General features: G+C 40.5%; 1 protein-coding gene across 2 annotated transcripts in view; it reads left to right on the top strand.

Annotated features, from left to right (window-relative positions):
* The window catches only part of GPRC5B (G protein-coupled receptor class C group 5 member B), a 55590-nt gene that overhangs the window by 27243 nt on the left and 15933 nt on the right, over positions 1 to 12414 (top strand). Inside the window, exon 4 of one of the 2 annotated variants that reach the window (XM_072120603.1) lies at positions 1146 to 1712. The exons of the other annotated variant lie outside the window; for it this stretch is intronic. Within the exon in view, the coding sequence (XP_071976704.1) occupies positions 1146 to 1190 (45 nt within the window). The 3' untranslated portion in view covers positions 1191 to 1712. Of the gene's footprint in view, positions 1 to 1145; positions 1713 to 12414 lie in introns of those variants that run through there. 2 annotated transcript variants of the gene reach the window in all.

The raw sequence follows: 12414 nt of genomic DNA, 5'->3' as shown, positions 1-12414 counted from the left end.
ACTCGTTATACCCTTGGTCATGTGATATCACACAGGTGCATGGCTCATATCCATGGTCATGTGATGCCACACATGTGCACGGCTCATTATATACCTGGTCATGTGATGTCACACAGGTGTACATCTTGTTATTATCCTGGTCGTGTGATGTCACACCGGTGAACTCCCCATTTTATCCCTGGTCATGTGATGTCACATAGGTGCCCGGCTTGTTATACGCCTGGTCATGTGATGACACACAGGTGTACAGCTCGTTATAACATGCAGCTCTGATTACTCTGTGTCATATAATGAGCCGTGCACCTGTGTGATATCACATGACCATGGACCAGTGTTTATCCACAGGAAGTAAACAATGTCACTTCATGTTGAATGACAGCAAGCAGAGATCTAGAAAATAGTGAGGAATTGAAATAAGTCTGGGCTTCCAATGAGGAGATGTTGAGCTGTGCGCTAGCGTCGCGTTATGAACGGACTGCTAGCGGAACGTGTGACCGCGGCCTAAGGAAAGCCAAACCCTGCAATATTCGTGGGACTGTCCAACCATCCAGTCAGTACGTTTTTTAGGACTTTGTCAATGAATTAAAGGATTGGGCATGTTGAAAATGGCCAATGTTCTTCTCATTGGCAGTGGCCTACTAGCTTCTCCTTATTCAGAACACATGGAACCAAGCATGCATGTGTATGGAGAGGTCCAAAAGGAATAGCTGTCGGTGAAATAAGACTGTATGGCCAAATTATGGAGGCTGTAATTTGTGTGACTTACCACGACATCAGATCTCATCAAAATTAGTTGACAATGGTCTGCAGATATATATCCTAGGTCTATTGTTGGCTTTAATTACTCTTTAAGACGCTAGAAGATCCAGAACTGTGGGATAATATTGATGCCCATTCTAGTATAAGCATATGTGTACCAATTCCTATACTGATAATTATTCCCAGGATTACAAAAACACCACATTTATTACCAGCATTTTAGACCCTATTATAATGACACTCATCCCAAATACAACCAACAAGTACAGCGCCTCTATGTAGGACACTATAAGACATATGAAAGGTTCATCATCTGCTCGGTGCTAATGCTTATCTATAGCTGACAGAGAGGTCAGGATTCTCAGATGTGTTGTCCTTATTTCCAGATCCCGACCGCTCCTCCAAGTTACACTGGACGACATCTTTGGTGAAAGGCACATAGGTTCCTGAGTGACAGGTTTTCGCCCTCTGGCCCTGTCTTTGTGAGGGAGGAATCAGTAGCAGGACACATCACACTCAAGAGCCCTGGTAATCCTGTCTAATAGGGTTTTATCTGTACGTGAACAGCTGTGAACTCTTGAAATAACTACTAAAGACGGATATTATCACCGCTAACTCCAAGTTGCTCCACACACCCAACAAGATTCACTTTAACAGAACAGCAACTGCTATAAGATGGACAATCCCACTTATCAGCGAAGGATCGCGGCCCTGGTGGCGCCCGCCCCATAGGCCTAAACCCTAAATCCCAACCTTCGCCAACGGCTCTTCAGAAATAACATTGGATTTCCATGGCCTATAAGTTTAGGACTTTATCGATGAGGAACCCTGATGATGTCATACAAGGGCCTTGTTGCGGTGTAGAAGATATACACGTCTTGCAAGACTGTACAGAACTGTAATATGCTTCTTGCTACGGCGCTCTATGATGTCTTATGAAATTCTTACGATCACATTGTGGTGACTATTTACAAGATGTAAGGGGCAGGTCTTCATAAAATTATAAATTTACTGACATGGTTTAGGGTTATATATCCACCTTCGCACATGTAAATACATTATGACACCTATCATGTATAGTAACCCGGAGCTGTATTCATAATTCTGCCAAATTCAGAGTCCAGTTCTGTGAGTTGTATTCTGTTCTGTAATCTGCTACCAGAAAAACCCTTTGCATGATGGGAGATCAGTTAAAGGGGCCCGTACATTGTAGATATATGGGGAGTAAGAAAAAATTGACGAAAGGATCAGGCATGTTGGATTGCAGCATGCTCCATCCTTTGTTCTCATAGGAGATGTTACTGTCGTAGGTATTTGGCGGCCACAGGCAATATCTAACACATGCATGGTTGGTTGAGGATGCATGTACCAGGGGTGGGGGGCATCAGTCAATTTTAAGATCTATTTATGATTTATGTAAAGCTGCTTGGGACGAGTCCGTCTAACAAAACTATACTAACTGGCAGAATTGTGACTGCAGCTCTGGGCTACAATACAGAATTATTGACCACAAAATGTATTTATAGCGTTTCTAAATTTTCTATATATGAGATGTGAATTTCTGGGAATTTATATTGAAGCTGATGGATTGGACTTAAATAAAGCATTAATATAATAATTCCTAATAATCACTGTAACAAAAAGTGCATTCCCACCTAAATGAAATCAAAACAACTATTAATTGTTTCTGTTTGGGGGGGGGGGGGGGGCAACTATAGGTCTAGAATAGTTCTACAAAATCAGATCAAGCACCCTCTCGACCGTTCGCAGCAGATGATAGACTTAAAATGGAAAACATAGCAGACAGCTCCATTCTCTGTGTAGTGGCTGAACTGAGTTACTGCAGTTTCTATTTAGAGGCAATCTACCATAAAATCCATCATGATAAACCATCATAGATCCAGGCACCATGACTGTGGTAATCTTCTTATATTTGTTATCTTTTGCCTCCTTCCTCCTAAAATCAACTGATAAAATGATGCTAATGAGCCAGAGGGCTCTGGGGGTTGTTACCAGAGCCCCACTATGCTGTAGCTTCACAGGATGTTACACTACATAGAGAATGGATCTGTCTGCTTCACTTTCCATCACTATATCACCTGCTGAGAACATACTATTTGCAGGGTGCTAGATGTTGTACCCCACCAATCTGATATTGAGGATTTACTTTATAATTAGATTATTAATATAATAATATAATAGCCTCCAAAATCCCCTTTCATTTGCCAAAAAGTTGCCCATATAAAAAAAAAACTTGCCACCATACCGGTGGCGAATTCTATGATTTTAGGTGGAAATGCTCTTTACAAATTTGTTTTTCTAATATAATGCAAGGAAAGGAGTTTTTGAATGTTATACTGTAAATAATAATCGTTTTTGTTACAAGCCGATTGGATAGAGAGGAGATGTGTCAATGAGAGATTTTTTTTCATGTAAAATGTTATGAGTTGGACAGATTATATAATTTTTTAAAAATTAAAAACTATTGGTATTTATGGAAGGGATAGGGGTTTATAGCAGGAATATGGTGGGTTACACCTTCATAACATAAAGGAGTTACCAAGGATTTGAAAAATATGGGCAGTCTCTTCCAAAAATAGGAGCCATAGTTTGGGTTTGGATTTGACATCTACCACCAGGATGAAGAATTGTAAACCAAGCACACTGACATACTGGTGTGTGCCCCCTCTGCCAGGTTCTTCTTTTAATTTAACAAAAAAAAAGCTTCCAGAAATATGCAAATGAGTCTGAGGGGCTCTGCGTTCCATAGGTGTTAATGGAGCCCCTCAGACTCATTTGCATAATTTTAAGCCTTTTTTCTTTAAAGCAAGAGCGTAAGAAGCTAAAAGAAGAGTGGATCCAGCCAGAGGGAGCACCAGTATGTCAGTGTGCTTGGTTTACAACCATTCATCCTGGTGGTAGATTGCCATGTGGACAATGGGGGTCTCTTTTGTTTTACAGCAGCCATGTTTTTCTGAATAGGAAGGCACTAGAAGACCCTAGGGCCAGGTCCAAACTTATATCTTATGGGCAGACCACATGGAGGTAGGGTGGCATCCGTCAGCCTGGTTCTTGTTTGTAGGTTTGGTAGGTTTTCTAAAATTTAGACAAATACCAACCTACATAATCCAAAAAAATCTAACAAATATTGTAATATTCTGAACTCCTGCTGTGGCCTAGATAACACGCCAACACGGGGGGGGGGGGGATCTACTTTTTACATCCTCATCACTTACACTCCCATAATCTTCCCGCAGCCCATTTTTTTCCCATGGTCTCATTACATGGATTGTCACACATTACTCTCTGATCATTAGCGTCACACATGGTCACCCATTCTCCCTGCGTTCCTATGAAGAATATAGAAGAGGATTGTGTGTCAGCTCCGTTACCCTACATTGCGAGATATTTGTTTATGGCAGGAAGTTTGTTGCCAAGGGCACAGAACGGCTTCGCAGTTGAGAGACTGAAGTGAACCCAATCATGTGATGATGAAAAAAAATGTTGTGTTGGCGGAAGGGAGATAATTCTCTGTCTGACCTAAAAGATTAGGGCTAAAAAGATTGATGACCTATCCTAGGGGTAGATCCTCAATATCAGATCGTAGGAGAGAAAGGCCCAGCACTTACAAAGATCAGCAAATAGACTAAAAAATAGGAAGCAGATAGCGCCGTTCTCTGTGTAGTGGCAGAACTGAGTGCCTGCAGCTTGGCTCCAATGCAAATGACCAGAAAGGGATCTGGATCAAACTGCTGTGACCACTATACGGGGAAGTGAGCTGTCTGGTTACTGTTCCATTCTCCATTCATCAGCTGATCTCTGTTGGATCCCCACCAATACTGAGGACTTAAAGGGGTATTCCCATCTGGGAATTCAAAATAATTTTATTTAATTTGCCATATAAACACATTTCTTCAATTTGATGTGTATGTGTAAAGATAATTTCCCATAAATGTAACCTTTTTGTCCCTTATAAACGAGATATCTGTCCTTAGATACGACCACCCCACACTCTGCCATCGGTGACCAAAAATGCGCTATTGAACCCTGCCAGACCACCTGGATGCAGTGTCCATTAGCACAGGGTGGTGAGGGACATGGCAAAACTTCATATGCAAAAACAATTTGTATAATTGCATAATCGTATCCAAGGACAGCCTCCCTCCATTTCTAAGGAATCAAGGAATTATCTCCAAACAGGACTTTTTTAATAACATCCATTTAAAGAAATATATATTAAATGTGAATTCCAAGATGAGAATACCCCTTTAAAGATCAAGTCCTATACCCTCCAAAACAGTATATCTGGGACACAAGAACACATTTGGCTATTATATAGCCATATAAAAGGTATGACTAATGTAACCCCGGCACATCTGTATACTCAATAGCACTTACATATATCCAAAGGGGACAGCAGGGCGTGCACTATACACTTTGTTGCCTACAATCCATACTTCCATATTGGAATATTATATATCAGAGATTTTGAAGTTGTTTTTGTAGGATATTATGTCACTGCAAACTAAACACTTCCCAACACTCCCAAATTTTCCCAGTTTGTTCTTCATTTTTAGAGACAATTCTGGTAACTTTGGCATGTTCTAACACAAATAGTTGTAAGAAGGGGGGAGTTCTTTGGTAATTTGTCTTTCGGGCTGGAATTAAAGGAGTATTCCCCTTTTAGCTAATTGATTGTATTATAAAAATTTATACCATTTTCCAATATACTTTCTGTATCAATTCCTCTTGTTTTTTTAGATCTCTGCTTGCTGTCATTCTATAAAAACTTCCTATATTTACTTCCATTGGATAGATATCTCACCATGGTCACACGGCTTCTTAGTATCACAGAGAGTAATCAGAGCTGTGTGATATAACGAGCCGTGCACCTGTGTGACCATGGACAGATTTCTGTTCACTGGTAGTAAACATAGAAGCTTTCTAAAGAATGACAGCAAGCAGAGATCTAGAAAACCGTGAGGAAATGATACAAAAAGTATATTGGAAATAATACAATACATAATAATACATAAAAATACAATAATAATACAATCAAACAATAACATTAATTTGCTGCAATGGGAACATCCCTTTAAATTTCACCAATAAAATCATTGGTAACTATGCAAAATCTCCCTGTGTCCTAATTTCTGCCCTATTTTTCCATAGTGTGTGTAGATACACGAGCCCCAGAAAATCACATATTTTATTGAACAAAAATGAATAAACCATGGCAAAAAAAATAGCTGCTTAACTTGTACCAATCATCTGTACACAGTAGGCCTCATACTAACAGGAAAACTGGCCTTGTTGTCTGTAGCCAATCACATTTAAGTTTTCATTTTATCAGAAAGGCTAAGGAAATAAAAGCGGTGCTCTGATTGCTATGGAAAGATCAGACAGATGGGGGAGATTTATCAGAAGTGTCTGAGAGCAGAACTGTTCTAGTTGGCCATGGAAACCAATCAGAGCTCAGCTTTCATTTGCCTTCAGCTGTTTATAAAATTGAAGCTGAGCGCTGATTGGTTTCCATGTGCAACTAGAACAGTTTTACCTCAGAAACTTCCAATTTTCATTGGTCAGTCCCATAAATGGGCAGAGTTTATTTGCATCAAAAGGAGTGTTCCTCTTTGGTCTAAGGCCTGTTCCACACTTGCGAGTGTGATGCGATGAACTGGCATCACACTCGCAACGCATGCTGCCGGGAACGCACGGCCCGAACGCTGCACCGCGGGAGTGAACTCAGCATGTCAGTTCACTCTCGCGGTGCAGCGTTCGGGACGTGCGTTCCCGGCAGCATGCGTTGCGAGTGTGATGCCAGTTCATCGCATCACACTCGCAAGTGTGGAACGGGCCTAAGGCCCAAGGTTGTTGAAGATTAATAAAAAAAACATGGCTGCTTTCTTCCAAAAAAAGCATTGTCCATGGGTTGCGCACCTCAGCTCTCTTACACTATATTGAGTACTCGCTCTGTGGGTTCCCTGATAACTTGAATTTGATGTTTCTTGTCCTGTTTCAATAAACTTTATTGAACCATAAAATACACTGAGAAACTGAGTTGCACTACCACATACAACCTGTAGAAATGCATGGCGCTGTTTTCTGAAGAAAGTCACCATGTTTTTCTAATCATGGATAAACCCTTTAAATAACTGATTATTTGCAATTTTGAAGCTTGTGATGAAAAATGGATTAAATGGATTGTTTTATGAAAACTTCGTGAAAATTGTGTAGAGATAATGTTTATGTATAGGAAGAGGTGCAACCCTCAGTGACACTGGCAGTGCCTCGTTGTGTGTTCACCCCAGATCAGCCATATTATCCTAGAATATAATTATAGTCTATGGCTGAATAATGGAAAATTCCACAATGTTCAATGGTCATAAGTGAAAAAGCCATAGGGGAAGATTTATCATCAAGTTTCTGAGGTAAAACTCTACTAGTTGCCCATGGAAACCAATCAGAGCTCAGCTTTAATTTTATAAACTGCTGTGGGAAAATATAAGCTGAGTCTTGATTGCTCTAAGAAACTTATCATAAATCTCCCCTGTAGACTTTAATTAAATTCCCCAAAATCATGGCTGCTTGTAAGTTCATTGCATTGTTGTATTAGGAATCTATCCATAGATCATATGCTTGTCACTCTACACACCGGCTTACAAGGCAACTCATTTTTTGTACATAATACATTTCAGTTTTCGGTTGTTAGTATTCCATTATGTAATTGTTTTCTGTGAGCGCTGAATATATTTGTACTATATCTGTAATGTTTTATAGGATTAGTATTATATAACACTGTTGATATCCCACGCTTTTCTGTTACAACACCAGTCTAGACTTGGTAGAGGGCTATTGACCATTGTTCTCCTACTATACCAATCTAACATCTCTTTCTCCAGTTTACATTGTGCACCATATTTTTCGTTAGGGGGATGTATGATAGGTTTTAAAATCTGGGTTCTGTTTGGTTGAGATTTGCCTCGTTCAAATGAAAGTGTTTATCAGAGACCATTTCTAATGCCCGGGTATTGAAGCCCTGTTCACTTGAATTGGGTTGAACAGCAATACTAGACATTGGGGCAGATTTACTTACCCGGTCCATTCGCGATCCAGCGCTGATTCGGGTCTTCCGGCGATTCACTAAGGTAGTGCGCCCGAAGTCCACCAGGTGTTGCTGCTGCGCTGAAGTCCGTCGGAGTTCACTGGAGTTCACCAAGCTATCCTGGGTGCGTGTCAAGCGACACTTTTTTTTTTTCTTTTTAATTCTGCGTTTTTTCTGAATCCGTCGGGTTTTCCGACAGTCACGCCCCCCGATTTCCGTTGAGTGCATGCCAGCGCCGATGCGCCACAATCCGATCGTGATCGCCAAAAACCCTGGGCAATACAGTCCAAATTGGAAATATTCGGGAAACCCGACGAAAATGCACGATTCGGACCCTTAGTAAATGAGCCCCATTGTCTATGGACAACGTGGGTGCAGTTTCATGGGGATAAAATTGACCCAGAATTTGATTAAGGGGGTTTTCCAGACTCATGGGGAAAATAACCCTAGGAGGGGGACAGGGCAGAGGAAAATAAACCCAGGAGGGGGAGGGGGGCAGAAGAAAATAAAAATATATTCACCCTGCTCCGATTCAGCGTTTTAGCAGCTCAACCCCCATTCTTGCTGTTTACTCTGTTGGTTGGATTTAAAGTGTAAGGGATCCCACACCCGCTGCAGCCTATCACTGGCATTAGTGGTCACAGAAGCTTTCAGTGAAATTCATCGGTTCCATTGGTTGGCCACAGTGGTCACATGATCCCTGGCAACTTTTGGTCGAACCAGGAGGGTAACGGAATAAAAAGGGAATATGCTGGAATATGGAGCATGAGTGGTGAATATATATATTTATTTATTTTTTTATTTACCCCATTCCCCAACTCCCACAGGTTTTTTAGGGTGCCCAAAAAATTCCCATCAAACAAAAAAATAATTATAAATACAAAGAAAAGTTTTAATACAGCTCCTCCCTGGTAGTCCTGTGTTATGAGGTCTAGATGGAACCACTGCTTGGCATCGGGATATGCTTCTCAGGCTACAGGCAGGTAACACTTGTGAACAAAAAATAGATTCCTGCACCAAAGTTAAAATCCACAAGATTTATTGGGTTCCGTTAAAACATGGGTCCCACAAACAGTAGCTCCAGCTACTTTGTTTGTTTAAGAAAAATAAAAATTTAGAAAGCAAATCTGAGCGAGACCAAGTCCCTTCAGTTCTTGTCTCACATTATTTCAAATGATAATAACCTTTAAGGAGAATTTTCCATAGACATCTGTGTCAGCGCTCTACGAAATGATGGACACCAGACCATATGGTGTGAAGGCACCATCACTGGAGCAGGTATACGGAGACCGGTGGGAAGGAAGGGACTAGAACTTATTTTGTTATTTCATACCAGCCAAATTATGGGTTGACCAACCCCTGTAAGTTCTCGGGATATCACTGTCCATTGCTGTTGTATATTTGGAAGAGTTACTTAAAAGGGTTGTCTGAAATATCCAACTCATTATGATGCTCCCTATTTTGAGGAAGGACTTGCCACTCTGTTAGTAAAGTTTATAGATGACTTTATGGTGTAAGGACCAGCTCTGTCATGTGCCATACTCACATTGAGGTTCCAGCATTGGTCATAGCGGTTTAGGTTCTCCAGTAATCTTCTTGTTCAAGGGTTATCTGCATTACATAAAGGAGTTCCCCAAGCCAGAAACAAAAATTCTTTCTTTCTTAAAGGAAACCTACCATTTGCTTTTATGCATTATGAACCAAACATACCTTGAGAATGCTGTAGCTACACTGATGCAGAAGCATATCTTGTTTAATCCATGAATTGAGTGGTTTTGCTGAAAAAACTACTATAAAATTATGATAATGAGGCCCTGTCGCTCCTGTGGCTTATCCAACGCTTCTCCTCTTACCTTAATTCACTGCTCCAGAGAATGATGTAATCACTGTGTTGTTGATGACAGGCAGAAGTAATCAATCACTGCACCATCCCCAGCTGCTGTATATGAGTCATCCAGCTCAGGTTGATTAGTCCTGTCTGGAAAGTTCAGGAAGCTCCGTGTAATGTGTTTATGAACGGCTGCCAGCAAGCAATCCCGAGTTTTATAATTATTTTTTGAGCAAAACCACTAGGATAAGAGATTAAACAAGATATGTTTCTGCATCAGTGTCACTACAGCATTCTGAAGGTATGTTTGGTTCACAATGCATTAAAACAAATGGTAAATTTCCTTTAAATGGTTAATTGGTTGTGTTTTTGAGATATTACAGTGTCCCTGCATAGATATTAGTGTATATGAATGGCGGTGTACCCAAATAATACCAGTTTGTTGCCAATGTGTGGCATGCCCTTGTTTTATAAGTAAACAGACTGATCTTTTTATTTTTGCATCCATAAAATAGTTTGTTTCTGATAGAGATATATTTATTACTAGCTTATAACTGGGTGTTTTCTAGTGTATTCTTTTGCTGCTGATTGTTAACTCACTGATATTCCTTTACTGGGACAGCAGGATTAGGAAAAAGTTACAATTCTTTATTTTTTCTACAAAAACTGCACCATTTTTGTGTATGGAATATCTCAGGTAATGCAGCTTTTATCAGTTTTGGGCTGAGCTGCAGTACCAGGCACAACCTATAGGCAAGAGTGGCACTATTTCATTAAAAAAAAAAAAATCTATATTTGCAGTATACTTTTTCCCAAAGCCTGAGAACCCATTTAGGTCTAATTAAACCTGCAGACAATCATAGATATTTCTGTAACATGATGATCCTATAGTTAGCAAAAGGAAACATGAAATGGTTGTATAGTATGGGAAATGTTTTATTTTCAATATGCTGTTAACAAAAAAAATAAAGATTTTACCATGAATCTGCTTGTGTTTTTTTAATAAGAATGGCAGAAAATGTGCTAAAAAAAAAAAAAAAATGAATGCACTTAGTATATTATTGGTAGAGATGAGCGAGCACTAAAATGCTCGGGTGCTCGTTATTCGAGACGAACTTTTCCATTGAAGTCCCCCATTGAAGTCAATGGGAGACCCGAGCATTTTTCAAAGGGACCATGGTTCGGGAATAAAATGTGTTATTTAATTGAAAAAGAATGTCTTCTGATAAGTGATCAGATGTATGCAAACATCTGCGATCTATTCTTCACTGTTCCCCCGCGTATATTATCTCCCGACAAGTTAGCAGATGTGAAGAACAGTGAAGAATAGAATAAAAACAGTGAACACAGGATCATTTAAGTGAAAAACACAGTGAAGAATAGATTACAGATGTCCGGCACATCTGCTTACTTGTCGGAGATACGCTGTCCCGGGATCCGCTCCTCTGCTTCCACTGAAGTCTCCCCGATGTCTCCCTGCTGCGCGCGATGTCTCCCTGCTGCGCGCGATGTCTCCCTGCTGCTCCCAATGTGTCTCTGCTGCGCCCGATGTGTCTCTGCTGCGCCCGATGTGTCTCTGCTGCGCCCTATGTCTCCCTGGTGCGCGATGTCTCCCCGTTCCGCGTGTATCTTCCGACAAGTAAGCAGATGTGCCGAACATCTGTAATCTATTCTTCACTGTGTTCTTCACTGTGTTTTTCACTTAAATGATCCTGTGGTCACTGTGTTCACTGTTTTTATTCTATTCTTCATTGTTCTTCACTGTGTTTGTTTAATTAAATGCTCGATCTCGAGCAGGGGAAATACTCGTCCGAGCAACGAGCCGTTTCGAGTACCTTAATACTCGAACGAGCATCAAGCTCGGACGAGTATACTCGCTCATCTCTAATTATTGGTAATGCGTTTTAGGTCTGCCAGTGGGAAGATTTAGGACTACAGCATGATAAAGTTTCATTCCTGTCACTGGAAAACGGGCATATTTAGAATGGAATATTTAAAAAATGTGTACAAAATTTAATAGAGGAGTGTATGTCTTGCCGGGAATAGAAGGCTGGATTATAATAGCAGATTAATACAGGCAGTCCCCGGGTTACGTACAAGATAGGGTCCGGAGGTTTGTTCTTAAGTTGAATTTGTATGTAAGTCGAAACTGTATATTTTATAATTGTAGATCCAGACCAATAAAAAAAATTGGCCCCAGTGACAATTGGAGATTATAAATTTTTTTGCTGTAATGGGACCAAGGATTATCAATAAAACTTCATTACAGACACCTTACAGCTGATCAGTGCAGTCTGGGAGTATAGTAAAGGATTCAGAAAGCTTCACCAGAGGTCAGAGGGATCTGTCTGTAACTATGGGTTGTCTGTAAGTCGGGTGTCCTTAGGTAGGGGACCGCCTGTAGATGGATAAAAAGTAAATACAATTGACTTCGGAGTCTTGATATCCTCAATGGATGATCTATAGCAGTGATGGCGAACCTTTTAGAGACCGAGTGCCCAAACTGCAACCCAAAACCTAATTACTTATCGCAAAGTGCCAGTACGGCAATTTAACCAGAAAACTGACGGTTTAGTTTAGAATCAATTTACACAGGACTGCCTGAGCTCGGATTCCAGCAGTCCTATACACACTGAAACGCCACATTTACACCATTTTACATCACATAAAAGAGTAATAAAAAGTTATCAAAAGGTCACACAGTCCTCAAAAGGGTAGCAAT

This window comes from Engystomops pustulosus, chromosome 8 (genome assembly GCF_040894005.1).
Source record: "Engystomops pustulosus chromosome 8, aEngPut4.maternal, whole genome shotgun sequence".
In the NCBI taxonomy this organism is placed as follows: domain Eukaryota; kingdom Metazoa; phylum Chordata; class Amphibia; order Anura; family Leptodactylidae; genus Engystomops; species Engystomops pustulosus.
This window is presented reverse-complemented; position numbering and strand designations above follow the sequence as displayed.